This window comes from Mustelus asterias, chromosome 21 (assembly GCF_964213995.1).
Source record: "Mustelus asterias chromosome 21, sMusAst1.hap1.1, whole genome shotgun sequence".
NCBI lineage: Eukaryota > Metazoa > Chordata > Chondrichthyes > Carcharhiniformes > Triakidae > Mustelus > Mustelus asterias.
This window is the reverse complement of record NC_135821.1, coordinates 37,054,321-37,079,314: the sequence shown is the minus strand read 5'-3', so window position 1 is coordinate 37,079,314 and position 24,994 is coordinate 37,054,321. Positions and strand designations below refer to the sequence as shown.

At 52.1% G+C, this 24,994-nt stretch overlaps 1 protein-coding gene across 6 annotated transcripts in view; it reads right to left on the bottom strand.

Annotated features, from left to right (window-relative positions):
* LOC144509220 (ensconsin-like) overlaps nt 1-24,706 on the bottom strand; it is a 176,650-nt gene extending 151,944 nt beyond the window's left edge. For 2 of the 6 annotated variants that reach the window (XM_078237723.1, XM_078237724.1), the window contains exon 1: nt 1,247-1,407. In XM_078237723.1, coding sequence (XP_078093849.1) covers nt 1,247-1,337 — 91 coding nt within the window. In that variant the 5' untranslated portion in view covers nt 1,338-1,407. Of the gene's footprint in view, nt 1-1,246; nt 1,408-24,037 lie in introns of those variants that run through there. The other 4 variants (XM_078237726.1, XM_078237725.1, XM_078237729.1 and 1 more) reach the window with 4 other exon arrangements.
* Nucleotides 24,707-24,994: the final 288 nt, after the last annotated feature.

Here is a 24,994-nt window from a genome sequence, read left to right as displayed (position 1 = left end):
CAATGCCAAGTATATCCCCTCCGTAAATAAAGAAATCAAAACTTTTTACAGTACCCCAAGCGTTGTCTCACCAATGCCAAGTACAGTTAGTTGTAGCAGGACTTCCCTATTTTTATATTCCAAAACAACCTCTGTTGTGAGGTACAGTATTAAAAGTTATCCTGTAAGATGGTAAAAGATAAAGACATTATAATGCAGCAATTGTGAGTGGTCACCAATACAAAAATATGTCAGCTCACTTATTTTTATATGAAGGAGGAGGATTTACAAAGTTATCTTGGGCGGCATGGTGGCACAGTAGTTAGCACTGTTGCCTCATAGCGCCAGGTACCCAGGTTCAATTCCAGCCTCAAGTGACTGTCTGTGTGGAGTCTGCACGTTCTCCCTGGGTCTGCATGAGTTTCCTCTGGGTGCTCTGGTTTCCTCCCACAGTGCAAAGATGTGCAGGTTAGGTGAATTGGCCATGCTAAATTGCCCCTTAGTGTTCAAAGCTGTCTAGGTTAGGTGGATTAGCCATGGTAAATGCGTGGGGTTATGGGGATAGGGTGGAGGGGAGGGCCTGGGCGGGATGCTCTTTGGGAGAGTCAGTCCAAACTTGATGGGCCAAATGGTCTCTTTCTGCACTGTAGGAATCGTATATGATTCTATGATTGCTCGCCTAATCAGAATCACTGCTCTAAACTGGTGTGAGAGCATGGAATGGAAAATTCCTCTCAAATTAATCCCTTATAGAATCAGGGACAGGAAATCTCCCAACCTGATTTCCCACAGTGAAGTTACCAACACTCCCACTTCATGCAATAACTTAATCACAATCCTTTCTGCTTAGTTATGAAAAGCATCTGTTTAATTTGAAACATCACAGAAGAGACAGAACTGGCTTCAATTTAGCTCACAGATTTCATTTTCACAAACTGTCTCTGCCACATTTCTTAGGTTTATGGCCCTTGCACCGAGGCGGCTAGCTTTAGCCCAGTGTTGACAATTCTGCTTCAAACCACAACTTTCCTGAGTCAACAAATCCTACCACAGTGGCTGAATCTGTTTAGCTTCAGGTAAGTAGTTTTGTTGCTGTGGGGAGACTCAGCCAGTGGGTAACATCACTTTGGTTTGATTCTTCAGCAAACATTTTTAAATAAGCAGCCAACCTTTCCAAATTTTCTTGGATCAAAGGAACAGCTTCAGCTTCGTGCCAGAGGGAAGGTTGTATCTACAAGGCAATTGTATTCACAGACTGGTTTCTTACCCAACTTTGTTCCATTACAGCGCTGACCATCTCTCACCCATTGGAGTCTTCTCATTCCTTCATCACATCCCACCCAGTGCCCCTTTGTCATACAGTGCCCCTATGCCACTCGTCATCTTGCATCCCCTGCCCAGACCACAACCAAGGAGGACACACAAAGTCTGCAAAGAGATACAGATAGGTTAAGTGAGTGAGCAAAGATTTGGCTGATGGCGATCCACCCTCCTCCCCAGCCACACGTTGCCCAGCGGTGGGTGTGAGCAACGAGAAAACCCGTTGACAGCTGCAGGACTGTAAGATCCCACCAGCGACCAATGGAAGGCCACCTCAGCTGCCAGCTGCTGCAAGACACGTCGCGGGGGTGGGGGGGACAGAAAATCCCACTCGCAGTATAATGGAGTGTAAGGTGGGAAAATGTGAGGTTGCCCACTTTGGCCAAAAAAACCCAGAATTATTTCAATAGACAGACTAAAGAATGCTCTGACATAGAAGGATCCAGGTTCCCTTGAGTATGAATCCCAAACAGTTAGCATGTAGGCACAGCAAGTAGTTGGGAAGTCAAATGTTATTGTTGGCCTTTATTGCAAAGGGGTTGGAATATAGAACCATAGAACATTACAGCACAGAAACAGGCCTTTTGGCCCTTCTTGCCTGTGCCGTACCATTTTTGTGCCTAGTCCCACTGACCTGCACTTGGACCATATCCCTCCAAACCCCTCTCATCCATGTACCTGTCCAAGTTTTTCTTAAATGTTAAAAGTGAGCCAGCATTCACCACCTCATCTGGCAGCTCATTCCAAACTCCCACCACTCTCTGTGTGAAGAAGCCCCCCCTAATATTCCCTTTAAACTTTTCCCCCCTCACCCTTAACCCATGTCCTCTAGTTATTTTCTCCCCTAGCCTCAGTGGAAAAAGCCTGCTTGTATTCACTCTATCTATACCCATCATAATTTTATACACCTCTATCAAATCTCCCCTCATTCTTCTACGCCCCAGGGAATAAAGTCCTAACCTATTCAACCTTTCTCTGTAACTCAGTTTCTCAAGTCCTGGCAACATCCTTGTAAACCTTCTCTGCACTCTTTCAACCTTATTAATATCCTTCCTGTAATTAGGTGACCAAAACTGCACACAATACTCTAAATTTGGCCTCACCAATGTCTTGTACAACCTCACCATAACATTCCAACTCCTATACTCAATACTTTGATTTATAAAGGCCAATGTAGCAAAAGCACTCTTTACGACCCTATCTACCTGTGACGCCACTTTTAGGGAATTATGTATCTGTATTCCCAGATCCCTCTGTTCTACTGCACTCTTCAGTGTCCTACCATTTACCTTGTATGTTCTACCTTGGTTTGTCCTTCCAAAGTGCAATACCTCACACTTGTCTGCATTAAACTCCATCTGCCATTTTTCAGCCCATTTTTCTAGCTGGTCCAAATCCCTCTGCAAGCTTTGAAAAGCTTCCTCACTATCCACTACACCTCCAATCTTTGTATCATCAGCAAACTTGCTGATCCAATTTACCGCATTATCATCCAGATCATTGATACAAACAACAATGGACCCAGCACTGATCCCTGTGGAACACCACTAGTCACAGGCCTCCACTCAGAGAAGTAATCCTCCACTACCATTCTCTGGCTTCTTCCATTGAGCCAATGTCTAATCCAATTTACTACCGCTCCATGTATACCTAGCGACTGAACCTTCCTGACTAACCTCCCATGCGGGACCTTGTCAAAGGCCTTACTGAAGTCCATGTAGACAACATCTACTGCCTTCCCTTCATCTACTTTCCTGGTAACCTCCTCGAAAAACTCTAATAGATTGGTTAAACATGACCTACCACGCACAAAGCCATGTTGACTCTCCCTAATAAGTCCCTGTCTATCCAAATATTTGTGGATCCTATCTCTTAATACTCCTTCCAATAATTTACCTACGACTGACGTCAAACTTACCGGCCTATAATTTCCCGCATTACTTTTTGAGCCTTTTTTAAACAACGGAACAACATGAGCTATCCTCCAATCATCCGGCACCTCACCTGTGGATACCGACATTTTAAATATATCTGCCAGGGCCCCTGCAATTTCAACATTAGTCTCCTTCAAGGTCCGAGGGAATACCCTGTCCGGTCCTGGGGATTTATCTACTCTGATTTGCCTCAAGACAGCAAGCACCTCCTCCCCTTTAATCTGTATAGGTTCCATGACCTCCCTACTTGTTTGCCTTATTTCCATAGATTCCATGCCAGTTTCCTTAGTAAATACGAATGCAAAAAACCCATTTAATATCTCCCTCATTTCTTTTGGTTCCATACATAGCCGACCACTCTGATCTTCAAGAGGACCAATTTTATCCCTTACTATCCTTTTGCTCTTAATATACCTGTAGAAGCTCTTAGGATTATCCTTCACCTTGTCTGCCAAAGCAACCTCATGTCTTCTTTTAGCCCTCCTGATTTCTTTCTTAAGTAATTTCTTGCACTTTTTATACTCCTCAAGCATCTTATTTGCTCCCTGTTGCCTATACATGTCATACATCTCTCTCTCCTTCTCTATCAGAGTTCCAATATCCCTCGAGAACCAAGGTTCCTTATTCTTATTCACTTTGCCTTTAATCCTGACAGGAACATACAAACTCTGCACTCTCAAAATTTCTCCTTTGAAGGCCTCCCACTTATCATTCACATCCTTGCCAGAGAACAGCCTGTCCCAATCCACGCTTTTTAGATCCTTTCTCATTTCTTCAAATTTGGCCTTTTTCCAGTTTAGAACCTCAACCCGAGGACCAGGTCTATCTTTATCCATGATCAAGTTGAAACTAATGGCGTTATGATCACTGGAACCAAAGTGTTCCCCTACACACACTTCCGTCACTTGTCCTAACTCATTTCCTAATAGGAGATCTAATATTGCATCCTGTCTAGTTGGTACCTCTATATATTGATTTAGAAAATTTTCCTGAACACATTTTACAAACTCTAACCTGTCTAGACCTTTAACAGTATGGGAGTCCCAATCTATATGTGGAAAATTAAAATCCCCTACTATCACAACTTTATGTTTCCTGCAGTTGTCTGCTATCTCTCTGCAGATTTGCTCCTCCAATTCTCGCTGACTATTGGGTGGTCTATAATACAACTCCATTAATGTGGTCATACCTTTCCTGTTTCTCAGCTCCACCCATATGGCCTCAGTAGACAAGCCCTCTAATCTGTCCTGCCTGAGCACTGCTGTAACATTTTCCCTGACTATCAATGCCACTCATCCCTCTGCCTCTATCACGTCTGAAACATCGGAACCCTGGAACATTGAGCTGCCAGTCCTGCCCCTCCTGTAGCCAAGTTTCACTAATGGCTATAATGTCATATTTCCATGTGTCGATCCACGCCCTCAGCTCGTCTGCCTTCCCCACAATACTCCTGGCACTGAAATAGACACACCTCAGAAGATTACCACCACACACAACCCTTCTATTTGTGATTTTGCATGAACTATTAACATCATTTATTTTCACCCCCGCTCCACTACCTGCTCTGGCACTCTGGTTCCCATCCCCCTGCAAATCTACTTTAAATCCTCCCCAATAACACTAGCAAACCTCCCTGCAAGTATATTGGTCCCCTTGTAGTTCAGGTGTAACCTGTCTCTCTTGTACAGGTCCCACCTGCCCCAAAAGAAGTCCCAATCATCTAGAAATCTGAAACCCTGTCCCCTACACCACTTCCTCAGCCATGTGTTCATCCGCCCGAGCATCCTACTCTTACCCTCACTAGTACTTGGCACAGGTAGCAATCCTGAGATTACTACCCTCGGGGTCCTGCTTTTTAACTTCCTACCAAGCTCTCTATACTCAGGCTTCAGGACCTCCTCACTCTTCCTTCCTACGTCATTGGTACCAATGTGTACCATGACATCTGGCTGATCACCCTCCCACTTCAGAATGCTGTGCACGCGATCAGAGACATCCCTGACGCTGGCACCCGGGAGGCAACAAACCATCCGGGAGTCTCTGCCACGACCACAGAACCTCCTGTCTGTACCTCTGACAATCAAGTCCCCTATCACTACCGCTCTCCTCTTCTTCCACCCTCCCTTCTACGCTGCAGAACCAGACTCAGTGCCAGAGATCCGACTGCCGCAGCTTGCCCCAGGTAAGGCATCCCCCACAACAGTATCCAATTCAGTATACCTGTTGTGGAGGGGAATCGCCACAGTGGAACCCTGCTCTGCCTGCCCTTTCCTTTTCCCTCGCTTGACGGTAACCCAATTACCTGTGCTCTGTGCCTTTGGCGTAACTGCCTCCCTGAAGCTACCATCTATAAACTCCTCATTCTCCCGAATGATCCGGAGGTCATCCAGCTCCTGCTCCAGTTCCCTAACGCGGTCTGTTAGGAGCTGCAGCTGGATGCACCTCCTGCAGGTGTCATTGTCAGGGACACTGGAGGTCTCCGTGACTTCCCACATCATGCAAGAGATGCATCCCAACATCCTGCCTGGCATTCTTTCTACTCTGAAGAAACAATAACAACTTACCGGAACCTACCCTCGCCTCTGCCTGTTCACGCCGAAGCCTGTTTGAGCCAAAGCCGTCCCATTCTGCTCCCTCTCACTCGCCGCCCGCTCACAACGCTGCCCGCTGGATAGAGCGGCCAGCTTTTTAAACCTTCTGCACGGTACTGGCTGACGTCAGAGAAAAAAAAACTTCCCAGGTCTCAGTGGGGCCTACTTCCGGTATTAGACTTCCGGCTGCCTTACAAAAACTCAGAAAAAAGAAAAAAAATTAAGTTATAAATCCCTCTTTCCTGCTAGCTTTCCTCACTTGAATCACCTCTCTAGCTGCTCCTCTGGAACAATATAAAAATATGGAAGTCCTGTTACAACTGTACATGGCATTGGTAAGACAACATCTGGAGTACTACAGAAAGTTTTGATTTCTGTATTTACCTGGCACTGGAAGCAGTTAAGAGCATGTTTCATTCCTGGGATGAAAGGGTGGATAGGATTTTGAGGACAGGTTGAGCAGTTTGGGTCTATACTCATCAGACTTTAGGAGAATGAGTGGTGATCTTATTGAAACATTTAGGGTAGGATTTTCCAGCCACGCGCGCCCCAAACCGGAAAATCCAGTCCGAGGTCAATGGACCTTTGCATGGTCCATCGCCGCCTGCCACTAGAACTAATGGACCACAGTTTTATCCTATTCAAGATAGAGATGAGGAGGAATTCCATCTCTCGGGGTCATTAGTCTTTGGAATTCTCTATATCAGATAACACCGGAGACTGGGTAACTGAACATATGCAAGGTCCAGTCAAAGGTTATGGGGAACAGGCAGGAAACTGGAGTTGAAGCCACAATCAGGTCAGCCATGATCTTATTGAATGGTAGAGCAGGCACAAGGGGCTGACTGGCCTACTCCTGCTCCTATTTCTTGTATTCTTATGTTCATCCTGCACCATATACCACCCCACACCACTCCCCACACACCACTGCATCCTGTGTCAACCACCGTCCCCAGTGCTATATGTCATCCCCAGTGCTATATGTCATCCCCTGCACCATGCACCACCTCCACCCTGTGCCATACACCCCATCGCATGCCATACACCTCTGACCCTGCACCATACACCCCATAAACCATTCCTCCTCACAAGCAATGCCTTCAAGGAGGTGAGATGTTCAAAGTTAACGACTCACTTGCAATGTTGGGATTCTTGCTCTGTAAGAATCCTATACTGAGAGAAGGGATGCTTCTGTGGCGGCTTCTCCTAATAGATTAAATTAATTGCACGGCCAGAAAAAACCCTGCACTGCAACCCAATGTTTACAGAGACAGCACAAAACACTCTCTCCAGACTCGGCCCACGTTTGGAAGGGCAGAGTCTATAATTATGCTGCTGAGTAATTATCACAAATGAAGCAGTCGCAGTATGAACACTGCACCCACACACGACCATTATAATTTAGAGAGCTTCCAGTAACAACACTGAATCCAGGCCTGGAAAGCCTTTAAAAATATCCCTGTCCTGAATTAATACTGTCGTCCTCCCTCTGACAAGCACAAATCTTTAACAAACATAAAAGCCTAAAGGTGACCAAAGAAAGGAAAACTGAATTTCATTTCCATGTCACTGAAACTTTCAGCCTTGGGATTATGAAAGAAAAGGCATGAAAGTGAATTTATATAGCACCTTTCAACATCTGAAAATATTCTGAAGTACTTTCATAAGTGTGGTCACAGGAAATACAGCAGCCATTTTGGACCCAGCAAAGTCCCACAAACAGCAGTGTGACACTGAATAGATTGCTTTTGTTTTAGGCATGTGATTGAGGGAAAACTATTGACACCAGGGAGAACTCCCCTGCTCTTCAAAGCAGTACGCAAGGATCCTGTACGTCTGATTGAGAGAGCAGACAGAGCCTCAGTTCAACATCTCATCTGAAAGACAACAGTGCAGCACTCCCTCAATTCTGCACTGCAGATTCAGCCAGGATTCGATGTACAAGCCCATGAGCTGGGATTTCAATCCACAACCTTGAAACTCAAGAGGCCAGAGTGCTACCAACTGAACCCCAATTATAGTGAGTGTTGGAGCCAGAGACACCAGCCCATGTGTGCAAGGAGACAGCTGGTTACTAGCTTATAAAAGTCTCTTTAATGGTGCTTCGATCACAGCCCACACAGTAAATCTAGCTAGGCCCTGCTTGACTATTGAGCCAAGTAAAGGTACAATCACACTCAACAGCAGGCCCCAAACCCACTCTCTCTATAGTGCTGTAAATTGGGGTTTTTTTTGGTAACACTGTGGATTAAGAATTTGCTCCATCCAAGAAATGCCTTGGGCTGCAGAGGGCAAATGCAGCAGCTGTTTTGCACAAAGTAGGATCCCACATAAAAACAAATCCAGACGAAATGAACAGCCGTTCAATCTGATTTCAAACACGAAGGCTACCAAGGGTCAGTTGGCTAGACGGCTGGTGTGTGGAGCAGATTCAACCAACCCCCATACCCAGCTGAGATTGTTCTTGGGGCTTGGTGGTGATGCCCCCATAATTATGCAGCCCATTAACACACACCATTAAGGTGCACAAATGAATAATGGCTCCTTGTGTGAGGGTCCAGGGTATTACAGGCTCTGGGCAAAACCAGACCCCATTTAAGGAGTCAACAGGCTTCAGATCAGGCAATTATTGGGAAGAGAATATGACCCTTGGTGCAGCCTGGTGATTCTTTCCATGTGGTGCTCAAAATTCTGAGGGGTGTTGAAAGAACAGAGGGGAAGAAACTGTTTCCAGTCAGTGCTGACTCAATGGGCCAAAGTGCATCTTCTGCACTATGATAATCGTGACTGGGTGACAATGACTAACTGGGTCGCCACTCACCTCCAGGTGAGCAACTTGTGGGTAGAAGTCTCACTGCAGAGCACATAATCTAGACCAACACTCCTGGTGAGGCGCTGAGGGAGTGTTGCACTGTCAGAACTGCCGTCTTTCAGAGGGGGACATTCAATCAAGGCTCCATCTCTCAGATGGTTGTCAAAGATCCTGCAGTGAGATTTGAAGAATAGCCAGAAGAGTTCACCCCAGTATCCAGGTCAGTATCCATCCCTTAACTAGTATCACCACAACAGATTATTTGGTTTTCACCATCATGCTGTTTGCAGGCAGGGCAGGTTTGGGACGCAACACTGAGTGTGACTGTACATTCTTTCAGGTGCTTTCAAACCTGCTGTGCAAATTGTCCATCACTTTTTCTCCATTACAACACTTCAAAAAAAAGCTTCATTGTCTGTAAAAGACTTCCTGAGATTCAGAAAGATTATGCAAATGCAAGTCTTTCTTCCTATTAAGCAGAGGGCATAGATTTAAGAAAACCGGCAAAGGAGCCAGAGGGGGTGTGGGTGCAGACGACGAGAAAATTGTTCAATGCAGCGAGTTGTGATCGGAATGCACTGCCTGTGGAAGCAGACTCAATGGGAAGTTACAAAAGGGAATCTAGTTTATATAGGAAAAGGCAGCGAGGAAAGAGCAAAGCGGTCACACTGATTGGGCAGGTCTTTTCAACGAGTCAGCTTAGGCGCGACAGGCCAAATGGCCTCCTGCGTGTTTAGACAGCATTGCCACATTTAAGGATGAAAATCAGTGGTACTGATTATATATTTTACAGCATTGTTCTGCGTCATGTAGGAACTAGGTTACCACTAACAGCTGCTGAGAGAAAATTCCAGAAGGTACAAGGAGGAGAGACGCACGTTGCATAAAATCTCAGGTGTATCAAAAACCTGCTGGTTTGTGAGAGCAGATCATTAAGCACTCAGCAAAAGAAAGTCTATACTTAATTTGGAATGCTGTAACACAGTGGTTCCCAAAGGGTGCGGCGCGCCACACTGGTGCGGCGAGAGAGGATGGCAAGTGTGGCGGGAAGATTCAAGGACAATCAAAGAAACATTTGAACATGGTTTAAACAAGCATTGTTTTATACTTTCTGGATGTCCCATGATCATATTATAAAGTAGTTGTGTTTTATGTTATGAATCAAGCACTGCTAGGAGTTGTTTTTTTTTGTTTTTCAATGTATTTCTTATCAATAAAAAAATTTGGTGTGGCGCGAGCAAATTTTTATTCTGAAAGTGCGGCCCAGTGAATAAAGTTTGGGAACCACTGCTGTAACCTAACCTTTATCCTATGACAAGATTGACCTGGGGGAAGTTATCTGGTGCAATGCATCTTGCACAGGGGCCTAGGGCAGTGGTGGGCAACCTACAATCTGGGGGCCACATGCGACCCATCTGAGTTCTGAGTGCGGCTCTCGAGACATTTTGTTGAATGTTGCCCACACACATTGCCACATTCCATTGGTTTCCTACCGGTGTGTCTGAAGTGATACGCATGTAAAGCAAGTGAAGTGAGGTGCTTGCTGATTGCTCACAAAGGCTGTGAGAGCCGTGTGTTCCCTCTGTGTCCAAAGTGTAAATATTTATTTTGTTTTTACCATTTGAAGTTGACAGTTCTATTAATATATAAATGATTAAGTAACTTGTTTTGAAATATTTGGTGTGTATTAAATGTATTCAGTCTTATTCATGGGGTCATGGTTAGTGAACAAGCCCAATTTCAATGTCGCAGCACACTGAGATGAAGGAGGGTCACTCATCCGGCCCACTCACTCGCCTAGGTTGCCCATCACTGACCTAGAGCGTCAACAATGCGTCAAAGCAACCTCGAGCTCTTCCAGCCACCTCACATTCACACTAATTCCATGGGTGGTGGATCTGAATCCTAGACCTCTCCTTCTTTATGAGCCACCATATGTTGATGGTACAGCAGCTTTTATTTTTAAAAATGCTTCAAAAATAGAAAAACTTGGTTGTTGAAATGGGTTAATGATATTCCACAGGCAGGATGTGAATCCCAAATCGCCAGGAAACGAACAGAGCACTGACCACAGTCTTCACATCCTGTAGCAACCAGAGATCATTAACCTGGTGACTTCATTCCACCAGTTACAGTAACCCAACTCAGCTGTGGTTAACTATATCGGTCACAAGAAAAGGGATCAGAGAGGGGGGATGGTAAAGAAAGGAAAAGTAGGGAAGGGAGGAAAGGATAGAGAGAAAAGGGGGAGGGAGGAGAGGGGAAAGGAAATGGGGTGGGAGGGGGCTGATATTCTAGGCTAATGAGCTCCATATACCAAATGCTTTGAAAAAAGAATTTGATTGAAAATATTAATTCCAAAGCTCCTGTACTACTGAATGTGTGCCATCAACACTCCCCTTCAATGCACTTCTCTACTGGTGATGTCATGGGTCAAAGATCAGCCATGTATCTTGGCCTAAGTTGACATGAGATGACATCAGAAGAAGCCAGTATTATTTCACTTTGAGTGTTTTAAGGATTTGCTGAGAGAACCTGCTGGTTCTCTGACTGTTAGGAAGCGAGAGAACAGCCATCTTTTGGGTGAAGGGGATGGTGCTGATCCCTGCCTGAAGTAGGATAAAATTAGCAGCACTGCATCATTTTGGCTATGGCTTTATAGGATGATAACTCATTCATATTGATGTCAATGACCCAATAGCCTAATTCCCACTTACAGTATTAATATCTCCAGAACATACATTATACACTTAGAGGTGAGGTACATTACCGTTCCTATTCTTTTATCCTCTGCAAACACTATTCTGTAGAGATATTATAAATGCAGAATACCCACTTGCAGGTCCATTAAAACTTTTATCAACAAGTTGCATTGATATAGCCTCTCCACGAGACTCTAATCAGATAAAATTTGATACTGAGCCAAAAAGGGTGACATTAGGATAGGTAACCGAAAGTTTGGTCAAAGAGCTAGTTTTTAAAGATTGGCTTAAAGGAGGAAGAGAGACGGGAGTGGCTTAGTGAACGAATTCCTGAGTTGAGGGTGCAAATATCTGAAGACATTGACTCAGATGGTGAAGCGCTGGAAATCAGTGGCCAGAGAGATCTGAGAGGGTTTGGGGCCAGAGGAGGGGTGATAGGGAGAGGCAAGGCCATGGAAAGATTTGAATAAGAGGGGTGAGAATTTTAAATTTGTGGCACTGGTGGACCAGAAGCCAACGAAGAACAGCGTGAACAAGGAGCGGAGAGTGAGAGAGTTGGGATATGGACAGCAAAGTCATGGACAATTCTGCCAAGAGGAGGCAAGGTTTCCACAGCAATGCTGGAGAATTTTACAACACATTGCCCCGCTGCTCAATGCTGATGATGGACCTCACCATAAGCGCGTGACTTCCTGGCATGCAGAAGCTGCAGTTCCCACTTGTCTCCAACTTATCGAGGAATCATCACCCACCCTGCTCACTGCAGTAACCAATCCCACTGTGACACGCTACATATTTAGTCAGATCCAACTATGGACCATAAGTAATAGGAACAGGAGTAGGCAATTCAGCTCTTTGAGCCTGCTCCACCATTTAATAAGACCATGGCTGATCTAACACTCACTATGTCCACTTTCCTGTCTAATCTCCGTAACCCTTAATTCCCTACTGATTAAAAACCTATCAATCTCAGCCTTGAAAATGTTCAGGGACTTGGCCTCCACAGCTTCCTGGGGTAAAGAATTCCAAAGATTCACCACTCTTTGAGAAAGAAATTCTTCTTCAAATCGGTCTTAAGTGAGCACCCCCTTATTCTGCGACCAAGCCCTCTGGTCCTGCATGCTTCCAACATTTACCCTGTCTGACCCCCTAAGAATCTTACATTTCAATCCATCACCTCTCATTCTTCTGAACTCCAAAGAGTACAGACTCAACCTGTTCAATCTTTCCTCATATGGCAGTCTCTCCATACCAAGGTTCATCCTAGTAAACCTTCTGTGCACTGTGGAATGAATATGGGGGTAATCACAAAATTCTTAAATGTTCCATCTCTATCTGATTATACTGCATGTCACTCCCATGAGTGACAAATCAGCTACTGTACAGCTTTCACTTAAATGGACTTTATCTTTATGGGGATGTGAATTATTCAGAAAATGTAACTTATAGACCACGTGTTACAGCCTGTATCAATCCTACATATATCCCCAGAGCACCTTAAGGGCATGAGCCGTGCTCAACCACCTGATCAAAGCTCATCATTGACAGATCTTCATTTCCCCAAGGTTGCCTGAAGCCAGACACTTTACTTCAATCATCAGCAGCACATGCAAGACCCCTCTGCCGCTCCCCCTCGGGTTTCCCAGCACTAATGGGAGTATTGGCACGCAAACTAATGGAGAGGGGGAAGGGAAATTCTCTCAATAATTTGCACTTCTCACTCTTTAATGTTGGGAAACACCCCAGATAAATGCAAGCACATTAATGAATGCCAATATTCAACGGGACCAGTTTTGAGGGTGGAGGGTTCAAATCAACCTTGTGGTCAGCGCCAGTGACAAAGGTTTATCCAAAACTCACTTTATCTTTCTCCTCCGCCATTTCTGCCACCTTCGGCAAGATGCTGCATCAAATACATTTTCCCCTCCTCTCTCAGCATTCGAAAGGGACTGTTCCCTCACCAACAGTCTGCTCCACTTGTCAATCACCCCATCCTCCAGTACCTTTCCACGCAAGCGCAGGAAATGCAACACCTGCCTTTCTACCTCCTCCCTTCTCCCAGTCCCACGCCAAAGTGAAATGGAGGTATCCTTGGACTTCTTTCCATTTAGTATAATATATTCACTACTTGCGATGTGCTTTTCTCTGCAAAGGGGAGACTGAACGCAGACACAGTGATCACTGGATGGAACACCTCCGTCCTGCCGACAAGCATGACTCAAGCTTCCAGTCACATGTCATTTCAATTCTCCACCTTGCTCTCACTGAATATCTCTGTCCTTGGTCTGATTTGGTGTTTCTGTGAAGCCCAATATAGGCTTGAGGAGTACCTTGTGTCTCAACTGGGGACTTCACAGCCTTCTGGACTCGACAAAGAGTTTAACAATTTTAGATCTGCCTGTGTGTTTTTTTGGCTAGTTTGTTATTTTCTTCTTGTTTCTGTCTTAATTCCATTACATCATTTTTAGATGCCTGCTGACCTGCCATTTACCTCTCCTCCAGACACCCTTTCATTTCTTATCCCATTACCACTCCCGTTGGTCTTCCAATGTGAAAACTTTGATCATTTAATCTCTCCTGCCCTTAATCCTATCATAGCCTTCCCTTTTTGTTTTTCCTACCCTCCTCGCTTTCATTCTCAAAACCTATTACATTTCTAACTTCTCACAGTTCTGATGAAAGGTCAGAGATCTGAAACACTAAAAATAACATTAAATCCTAATCTTTTTATAATTTATATCAATGACTTGGATGCGGAGAGCAAAGGTATAGTAGCAAAATTTGCAGTTGACATAAAGATAGGTAAGAATGTATGTTGTGAAGAGAACATGAGGAGGTTACAGATGGATATGGATAGGTTAGGTTAGTGGACGAAAGTCTGACAGATTGAGTATAATGTGGGAAAATGTGAAGTTGTTCACTTAGGGTGGCACAGTGGTTAGCACTGCTGCCTCACAGTGTCAGGGACCTGGGTTCAATTCCCAGCTTGGGTCACTGTCTGTGCGGAGCCTGCACATTCTCCCCATGTCTGCGTGGGTTTCCTCTGGGTGCTCTGGTTTCCTTCCATAGATGTGCTGGTTAGGTGCACTGGCCATGCTAAATTCTCCCTCAGTGTACCCAAAAAGGCGCCAGTGTGGCAACTAGGGGATTTTCACAGTAACTTCATTGCAGTGTTAATGTAAGCCCACTTGTGACTAATAAATAAACTTTTTTGGCAGGAAGAATAAAAAAACAGAGTATTATTTAAATGGAGGATGACTGCAGAATTCTGAGGTACAAAGGGATCTGGGTGTTCTACTGCATGAGTCACACAAAGTTAGTATGCAGGTATTGCAAGTAATTAAGAAGGCTAATGGAATGCTATCCTTTATTACAAGAGGAATTGAACATTAAGGTAAGGATGTTATGTTTCAGTTATGATGTGGAGATGCCGGCGTTGGACTGGGGTAAACATAGTAAGAAGTTTAACAACACCAGGTTAAAGTCCAACAGGTTTATTTAGTAGCAAAAGCCACACAAGCTTTCGGAGCCTTAAGCCCCTTCTTCAGGTGAGTGAAGAAGAAGGGGCTTAAGGCTCCGAAAGATTTTGTGGCTTTTGCTACCAAATAAACCTGTTGGACTTTAACATGTTTCAATTATACAGGGCATTGATGAGACCACATTGTGAATAGTGGGCGCAGTTTTGGTCTGCTTACTTAAGGAAGGATATAAATGTGTTGGAGGCAATTGAGAAGAGGTTTACTAGATTGATACCTGGAATGAGCATGTTGTCTGATGAGAAAAGTTTGGACAGTCTGGGCTTGTTTCTACTGGAGTTTAGAAGAGTGAGGGGTGACTGGATTGAAGTATATAAGATCCTGAACGGTCTTGACCAGGTGGATGTGGAAAGGATGTTTTCTCTTGTGGGTGAGTCCAAAACTAGGGGCTGGTTTAAAATTATTGATTACCTTTTTAGGACAGAGATGAGGAGATTTTTTTTCTCTCAGAGGGTTGTGTGAGTTTGGAACTCGCTGTCTCAGATGGAATGGAGGCGAAGTCAGTGATTATTTTTAAGATGGAGGTAAATAGATTATTTTAGGCAAGGGAATCAAAGCTTATTGGGGGTAGATGGGAATGGGAAATTTGAAACACAAACAGATCACCCATGATGGTATAGAACGGTGGAGCAGGCTCGAGGGGCCAAATGGCCTACTTCTGATTTTATTTTGTTAGTTCAGACTAACTCTGTTTCTCTCACTGCAGATGTGTTGCCAGACCTGCTGAAAATTTCCAGTGTTTTCAGTTTCTTCATGACAAAGGTTTACATTGTGGATGAGGTTGAAAGAAATGCAGTAATCAGTGCTTCACAGTCATACAGGAAACACTGAGCAGTGACTCAAACATCGACAGCCATAGCTCAGTGATTGCATTCCCGACTCAAGAGTCAGAGGTTAGACTGGGGGAGCACTACACTGCCGGAGGTGCTATCTTTTGGATGAGACAACAAGCCAATTTTCTCCCTCAGTTGAACATAAAAGATTCCATTGCATTATTGTGAGGAAGAGATGGGAGTTCTCCTCAGTGTCCAAGATATTGATCCATCGATCAACATCTCAAAATCTGACTATCTTGTCATCTTTACAGTGACATTTGTGGGAGCTTGCTGTGCACAAAATGACTGTCACATTTCCCCACAGTGCAGCAGTAATTACACTTCAACAATACATCATGGGCTGGAAAATGCTTTCGGGCATCCTAAGGTCCAGAAAGGCGCTATACATAGGCAAGTCTTTCAATGGCCCATGGTGCTAACCCTGGGCTAAAGCTACCAGAACTGCTCACAGAACAAACTGCTAAATCAGAGAACCACAGGAATTGTTACTGCACAGGAAGAGACCATTTGGCCCACTGTGTCTGTACTAACTCTCTGAATGAGCAATTCACCACCTCACTTTCTCCTCATAGCTCCACACCATTCTTACTTCCCCAAAAATAATCCGACTCCCTTTTGATAGCCTCAATGCAACCAGCCTCCACCAGTCCCTCAGGCAGTGCATTCCACATCCTAACCACTCGCTGTATGAACCACTCTCCTCCTGTCTCCATTGCTTCTTTCACCAATTACCTTTAATCTCAATCCTTCCAGCAGTGGGAATTGTTTTACGATCTACCCTGTCTACATATCTCTATCAAATCAAAATACTGAAAATCTGAAATAAAAACAGAAAGCATTGGAAATACTCAGGAGGCCAGGCAGCATTTGTAGAGAGGGACATAGAGTTCACCTTTCATCAGAATGTGGCTAATCTGCTGGGTATTTTCAGCAAGCTCTGTTTTGTATTTGCTTCCAATAAACCTTTGATATCTTGGTTTCTGTAGTTCTCGACCAGCGATCAGTGCTCATCAACAGTCGATCCACATCGCCTTGCTACAGGATCAGTTGTGATGATAATATCATTTCCCCTCTCCTTCCAGATTAAGTTTAAACACACTTAATGGCTGATGCAGGAATGTTGTCAAGTCCCAGAATGACCTTGACTTGACACTTAGTCAACATCAAATTTGACTGCAGCTCTGTGTGGTGCAGGGAATGTCCCACTACAGTCAGAGAGGGTTATTCTGGCAAAGATAATTCCTATTAAAAGCACAAATTGGAATGTGCCCCACAATCATTCCCAAAAACCCATTCATGCCGGAGGGTGTAGGTGGGATCCCGGATGAGGGGGTAGAGGCAAAGGAAGACAAGGGGGGGGGTAAGACCACAGGGAGTGAGGACCTGCAGAAGAATGGAGGGAATGAGGGGGACAAGAGTGGAGGAGACAAGAGCGGAGGGAATGAGGGAACAAGAGTGGAGGGTGTAAGGCAGAATGGAGGGATCGAGGAGGCAGAGGGGAGTGAGGGGGGCCAGAAGTCAGGACGAGTGAGGGGGGCAGAAGTCAGGACGAGTGAGGGGGGCAGAGGTCAGGACGAGTGAGGGGGGCAGAGGTCAGGACGAGTGAGGGGGGCAGAGGTCAGGACGAGTGAGGGGGACAGAAGTCAGGACGAGTGAGGGGGACAGAAGTCAGGACGAGTGAGGGGGGCAGAGGGCAGGGGGAGTGAGGGGGGCAGATGGCAGGGGGAGTGAGGGGGGCAGATGGCAGGGGGAGTGAGGGGGGCAGGGGGAGTGAGGGGGGGCAGAGGTCAGGACGAGTGAGGGGGGGCAGAGGTCAGGACGAGTGAGGGGGGCAGAGGTCAGGACGAGTGAGGGGGGCAGAGGGCAGGACGAGCGAGGGGGGCAGAGGTCAGGACGAGCGAGGGGGGCAGAGGTCAGGACGAGCGAGGGGGGCAGAGGTCAGGACGAGCGAGGGGGGCAGAGGTCAGGACGAGCGAGGGGGGCAGAGGTCAGGACGAGCGAGGGGGGCAGAGGTCAGGACGAGCGAGGGGGGCAGAGGTCAGGACGAGCGAGGGGGGCAGAGGTCAGGACGAGCGAGGGGGGCAGAGGTCAGGACGAGCGAGGGGGGCAGAGGTCAGGACGAGCGAGGGGGGCAGAGGTCAGGACGAGCGAGGGGGGCAGAGGTCAGGACGAGCGAGGGGGGCAGAGGTCAGGACGAGCGAGGGGGGCAGAGGTCAGGACGAGCGAGGGGGGCAGAGGTCAGGACGAGCGAGGGGGGCAGAGGTCAGGACGAGCGAGGGGGGCAGAGGTCAGGACGAGCGAGGGGGCAGAGGTCAGGACGAGCGAGGGGGGCAGAGGTCAGGACGAGCGAGGGGGGCAGAGGTCAGGACGAGCGAGGGGGGCAGAGGTCAGGACGAGCGAGGGGGGCAGAGGTCAGGACGAGCGAGGGGGGCAGAGGTCAGGACGAGCGAGGGGGGCAGAGGTCAGGACGAGCGAGGGGGGCAGAGGTCAGGACGAGCGATGGGGGCAGAGGTCAGGACGAGCGAGGGGGGCAGAGGTCAGGACGAGCGAGGGGGGCAGAGGTCAGGACGAGCGAGGGGGGCAGAGGACAGGACGAGCGAGGGGGGCAGAGGTCAGGACGAGCGAGGGGGGCAGAGGTCAGGACGAGCGAGGGGGGCAGAGGTCAGGACGAGCGAGGGGGGCAGAGGTCAGGACGAGCGAGGGGGGCAGAGGTCAGGACGAGCGAGGGGGGCAGAGGTCAGGACGAGCGAGGGGGGCAGAGGTCAGGACGAGCGAGGGGGGCAGAGGTCAGGACGAGCGAGGGGGGCAGAGGTCAGGACGAGCGAGGGGGGCAGAGGTCAGGACGAGCGAGGGGGGCAGAGGTCAGGACGAGCGAGGGGGGCAGAGGTCAGGACGAGCGAGGGGGGCAGAGGTCAGGACGAGCGAGGGGGGCAGAGGTCAGGACGAGCGAGGGGGGCAGAGGTCAGGACGAGCGAGGGGGGCAGAGGTCAGGACGAGCGAGGGGGGCAGAGGTCAGGACGAGCGAGGGGGGCAGAGGTCAGGACGAGCGAGGGGGGCAGAGGTCAGGACGAGCGAGGGGGGCAGAGGTCAGGACGAGCGAGGGGGGCAGAGGTCAGGACGAGCGAGGGGGGCAGAGGTCAGGACGAGCGAGGGGGGCAGAGGTCAGGACGAGCGAGGGGGGCAGAGGTCAGGACGAGCGAGGGGGGCAGAGGTCAGGACGAGCGAGGGGGGCAGAGGTCAGGACGAGCGAGGGGGGCAGAGGTCAGGACGAGCGAGGGGGCAGAGGTCAGGACGAGCGAGGGGGGCAGAGGTCAGGACGAGCGAGGGGGGCAGAGGTCAGGACGAGCGAGGGGGGCAGAGGTCAGGACGAGCGAGGGGGGCAGAGGTCAGGACGAGCGAGGGGGGCAGAGGTCAGGACGAGCGAGGGGGCAGAGGTCAGGACGAGCGAGGGGGGCAGAGGTCAGGACGAGCGAGGGGGGCAGAGGTCAGGACGAGCGAGGGGGGCAGAGGTCAGGACGAGCGAGGGGGGCAGAGGTCAGGACGAGCGAGGGGGCAGAGGTCAGGACGAGCGAGGGGGCAGAGGTCAGGACGAGCGAGGGGGGCAGAGGTCAGGACGAGCGAGGGGGCAGAGGTCAGGGACGAGCGAGGGGGGCAGAGGGTCAGGACGAGCGAGGGGGGCAGAGGTCAGGACGAGCGAGGGGGGCAGAGGTCAGGACGAGCGAGGGGGGCAGAGGTCAGGACGAGCGATGGGGGCAGAGGTCAGGACGAGCGAGGGGGGCAGAGGTCAGGACGAGCGAGGGGGGCAGAGGTCAGGACGAGCGAGGGGGGCAGAGGACAGGACGAGCGAGGGGGGCAGAGGTCAGGACGAGCGAGGGGGGCAGAGGTCAGGACGAGCGAGGGGGGCAGAGGTCAGGACGAGCGAGGGGGCAGAGGTCAGGACGAGCGAGGGGGCAGAGGTCAGGACGAGCGATGGGGGCAGAGGTCAGGACGAGCGAGGGGGGCAGAGGTCAGGACGAGCGAGGGGGGCAGAGGTCAGGACGAGCGAGGGGGCAGAGGACAGGACGAGCGAGGGGGGCAGAGGTCAGGACGAGCGAGGGGGGCAGAGGTCAGGACGAGCGAGGGGGGCAGAGGTCAGGACGAGCGAGGGGGGCAGAGGTCAGGACGAGCGAGGGGGGCAGAGGTCAGGACGAGCGAGGGGGGCAGAGGTCAGGACGAGCGAGGGGGGCAGAGGTCAGGACGAGCGAGGGGGGCAGAGGTCAGGACGAGCGAGGGGGGCAGAGGTCAGGACGAGCGAGGGGGGCAGAGGTCAGGACGAGCGAGGGGGGCAGAGGTCAGGACGAGCGAGGGGGGCAGAGGTCAGGACGAGCGAGGGGGGCAGAGGTCAGGACGAGCGAGGGGGGCAGAGGTCAGGACGAGCGAGGGGGGCAGAGGTCAGGACGAGCGAGGGGGGCAGAGGTCAGGACGAGCGAGGGGGGCAGAGGTCAGGACGAGCGAGGGGGGCAGAGGTCAGGACGAGCGAGGGGGGCAGAGGTCAGGACGAGCGAGGGGGGCAGAGGTCAGGACGAGCGAGGGGGGCAGAGGTCAGGACGAGCGAGGGGGCAGAGGTCAGGGGGAGCGAGGGGGCAGAGGTCAGGGGGAGCGAGGGGGGCAGAGGTCAGGGGGAGCGAGGGGGGCAGAGGTCAGGGGGAGCGAGGGGGGCAAAGGTCAGGGGGAGCGAGGGGGGCAGAGGTCAGGGGGAGCGAGGGGGGCAGAGGTCAGGGGGAGCGAGGGGGGCGGAGGTCAGGGGGAGCGAGGGGGGCGGAGGTCAGGGGGAGCGAGGGGGGCGGAGGTCAGGGGGAGCGAGGGGGGCGGAGGTCAGGGGGAGCGAGGGGGGCAGATGGCAGGGGGAGCGAGGGGGGCAGATGGCAGGGGGAGCGAGGGGGGCAGATGGCAGGGGGAGCGAGGGGGGCAGATGGCAGGGGGAGCGAGGGGGGCAGATGGCAGGGGGAGCGAGGGGGGCAGATGGCAGGGGGAGCGAGGGGGGCAGCGAGGGGGGCAGATGGCAGGGGGAGCGAGGGGGGCAGCGAGGGGGGCAGATGGCAGGGGGAGTGAGGGGGGCAGATGGCAGGTGGAGTGAGGGGGGCAGATGGCAGGGGGAGTGAGGGGGGCAGATGGCAGGGGGAGTGAGGGGGGCAGATGGCAGGGGGAGTGAGGGGGGCAGGGGGAGTGAGGGGGGCAGGGGGAGTGAGGGGGGCAGGGCGAGTGAGGGGGGGCAGGGCGAGTGAGGGGGGGCAGGGCGAGTGAGGGGGGGCAGGGCGAGTGAGGGGGGGCAGGGCGAGTGAGGGGGGGCAGGGCGAGTGAGGGGGGGCAGGGCGAGTGAGGGGGGGCAGGGCGAGTGAGGGGGGGCAGGGCGAGTGAGGGGGGGCAGGGCGAGTGAGGGGGGCAGGGCGAGTGAGGGGGGCAGGGCGAGTGAGGGGGGCAGGGCGAGTGAGGGGGGCAGGGCGAGTGAGGGGGGCAGGGCGAGTGAGGGGGGCAGGGCGAGTGAGGGGGGCAGGGCGAGTGAGGGGGGCAGGGCGAGTGAGGGGGGCAGGGCGAGTGAGGGGGGCAGGGCGAGTGAGGGGGGCAGGGCGAGTGAGGGGGGCAGGGCGAGTGAGGGGGGCAGGGCGAGTGAGGGGGGCAGGGCGAGTGAGGGGGGCAGGGCGAGTGAGGGGGGCAGGGCGAGTGAGGGGGGCAGGGCGAGTGAGGGGGGCAGGGCGAGTGAGGGGGGCAGGGCGAGTGAGGGGGGCAGGGCGAGTGAGGGGGGCAGGGCGAGTGAGGGGGGCAGGGCGAGTGAGGGGGGCAGGGCGAGTGAGGGGGGCAGGGCGAGTGAGGGGGGCAGGGCGAGTGAGGGGGGCAGGGCGAGTGAGGGGGGCAGGGCGAGTGAGGGGGGCAGGGCGAGTGAGGGGGGCAGGGCGAGTGAGGGGGGCAGGGCGAGTGAGGGGGGCAGGGCGAGTGAGGGGGGCAGGGCGAGTGAGGGGGGCAGGGCGAGTGAGGGGGGCAGGGCGAGTGAGGGGGGCAGGGCGAGTGAGGGGGGCAGGGCGAGTGAGGGGGGCAGGGCGAGTGAGGGGGGCAGGGCGAGTGAGGGGGGCAGGGCGAGTGAGGGGGGCAGGGCGAGTGAGGGGGGCAGGGCGAGTGAGGGGGGCAGGGCGAGTGAGGGGGGCAGGGCGAGTGAGGGGGGCAGGGCGAGTGAGGGGGGCAGGGCGAGTGAGGGGGGCAGGGCGAGTGAGGGGGGCAGGGCGAGTGAGGGGGGCAGGGCGAGTGAGGGGGGCAGGGCGAGTGAGGGGGGCAGGGCGAGTGAGGGGGGCAGGGCGAGTGAGGGGGGCAGGGCGAGTGAGGGGGGCAGGGCGAGTGAGGGGGGCAGGGCGAGTGAGGGGGGCAGGGCGAGTGAGGGGGGCAGGGCGAGTGAGGGGGGCAGGGCGAGTGAGGGGGGCAGGGCGAGTGAGGGGGGCAGGGCGAGTGAGGGGGGCAGGGCGAGTGAGGGGGGCAGGGCGAGTGAGGGGGGCAGGGCGAGTGAGGGGGGCAGGGCGAGTGTAGGGGGCAGGGCGAGTGTAGGGGGCAGGGCGAGTGTGGGGGGGCAGGGCGAGTGTGGGGGGCAGGGCGAGTGTGGGGGGCAGGGCGAGTGTGGGGGGCAGGGCGAGTGTGGGGGGCAGGGCGAGTGAGGGGGGCAGGGCGAGTGAGGGGGGCAGGGCGAGTGAGGGGGGCAGGGCGAGTGAGGGGGGCAGGGCGAGTGAGGGGGGCAGGGCGAGTGAGGGGGGCAGGGCGAGTGAGGGGGGCAGGGCGAGTGAGGGGGGCAGGGCGAGGGAGGGGGGCAGGGCGAGGGAGGGGGGCAGGGCGAGGGAGGGGGGCAGGGCGAGGGAGGGGGCAGGGCGAGGGAGGGGGGCAGGGCGAGGGAGGGGGGCAGGGCGAGGGAGGGGGGCAGGGCGAGGGAGGGGGGCAGGGCGAGGGAGGGGGGCAGGGCGAGGGAGGGGGGGGCAGAGGTCAGGGTGAGTGGTGGGGGTAGAGGGCACTGGGAGTGGGAGGACAGGGGGAGTGGGGGGGCAGGGGGAGTGAGGGGGCAGAGGGCAGGGGGAGTGAGGGGGCAAAGGGCAGGCAGAGTGAGGGGGCAGAAGGCAGGGGAAGTGAGGGGGGCAGAGGGCAGGGGGAATGAGGTGAGAGTGTGTGAGGGGGAGAGGGCGGGGTGAATGAGGGGGGAGAGGGCAGTGGGAGTGAGGGACAGGAAGGCGGGGGGAGGGCATTGGGAGAGAGGGCAGGGGGAGTGAGGGGGAGTGAGGGGGAGAGGGCAGGGGGCCTGAGGGGGGCAGGGGGCGGGGTGAGTGAGGGGGAGAGGGCATTGGGAGAGAGGGCAGGGGGAGTGAGGAGAAGGGGAGGGTATCAATGTTTGCTGGTTGCTCGGGAATACAGCAGGATCCAGTGGTCAGCTCCTCAGCCAGAGGGGGTGTGGAATAAATCAGTGAATGGAGGTTTGAAGTTCAATTCTAATTCACACTGTTGCTGCCAGATACAGAAAGACAAAGTGGAATGGTAGGAAGTGTCCATCTGGGCACCGTGATGCCCTCCCATGGCACCAGCTGCCTGCCTGCCTCTCCCCATGCCCTCTCTGTGTCTGGGCTGGATGTTTAGGTTGCTCAGAGTGTGGCCTCCCTGTGCAGGACTCGACTGACCCCCCATCCCTCCCCACACATGGGCCCAGCTGCCTCACCGCGAGCAGAGGCTTAAAGCCCACCCAGCTCCCTCCCCACAAGCTGCAGTGTTGAAGGGGAGGGAGAAGAGAGGCTGCTGTCCGTCCATCACAAACGTGTTCAAACGGAATGATCTCGCAGCCGGTCCCTCTTTGCAGGATTCCGATGCGCTGACCTATAAAGTTTCAGCAGAAAGGGGGGAGGGTGGGGCACCGGCTGAAGCCAGACTGAGGGAAAAAAATACATGGAGAGGAATGTGTGAAACTCCCCCACTCCAGCCAGACAGAGTGTGGGGGGTATACACAGCACAGGGGCAGGATTCACACACCTCCCACTCAAAATAAATCGGTACAATTCGATCACATTGCAAATGCACACATTCATATTAAAGAGTGGATGGTATGGAACCCATCGCAGTGTATCACTGGGTACATTTCAGTATCGAAATGTTACCGTATCTCTCTGCAGCCTCTCTCCCTGCCTGCAGAGTCCGGGGAAGATGTGTAACCCTATCCGCTTGAAGTCTATATCGAGCGGATTGGACATGGAGAGAATGTGGAGGGTCAGTTTCCCACTGGAGGGGGAAGGAGAGGAGGGGTTTTTGGCGGCTGAAACTGCTGGGAAACTTACATTGCTCTGGCGGAGTGGAGACTTGGTGCTGCTTTTCCATGGCGGGGGACGGCTGTCTGCTCTTCACACAGTCCGCGATCCTCCACTCGGAGCCGGGATCATACCCTCTCCCTTTAAATCCCGGGGTTCCTTTCTAAAGAGAAGTCGGATTGACCGAGATCTTCACCAGAGAATGAGAGATTCCAACACACCCAGACCAGCTCTCTCTCTCTGTCTGTCTATCGCTCGAACGTTAAACAGCAACAAAAAAAACAAGTGTGGGATGTCAAAAAAATTTGAAATCCAACATTCTTCTCCCTCTCTCTAAGGTTGAGGTTACTAATCAGCTGTTGTTCAGCAATATTAAAAATAACTTTACCAACCCAAATGATAAATAAATCACGGCTTTTTAAAAAACCAGCTCGGAATCAGCGTCACATTCTGCTAGTGTCCATGGACTGAACCACTGAACTAGTCAGGCAGCGACTACACCCAGGAGGGGGAGGATTAATAAATAAATCACTCCCTGGATATGTTTCCTCTCTCTTTCTCTCTCAGCTGTTTCCCCCCCTTCCTCCGTCCCCAGGGGTGGCACAGCCACCCAACCTTCAGAATGGCCCCCTGCCCTTGCCACCCCCTCCTGCCTCGCCCCTTCCCCTTGTATTGGGTCAGTCTAGCCAGTGCTGGAAGGAGTTCCCAAACATCAGGAGTGGTGTTAAATAGCCTTGGGCGTCGGTGGGAAGGGGAACGTTTCCTTTGGAACTAACACCATCTCTCCACACCCCTAACTGAGAATTCAATCTCCCCCCCCCCCCCCCCCCCAAGGAGAGGGGGCAAATCGCCATTCAGAGATTAAATAGACGGGGGTGGTGAATGATGTGCAGGGGAGAGGGTTTTATAACTGGCCGCTCCGCAGTCACTGCGAATACTCGGCCCACTAAATAGCCACTCCGCCAACTGCTCTATTCTGTCTCATCC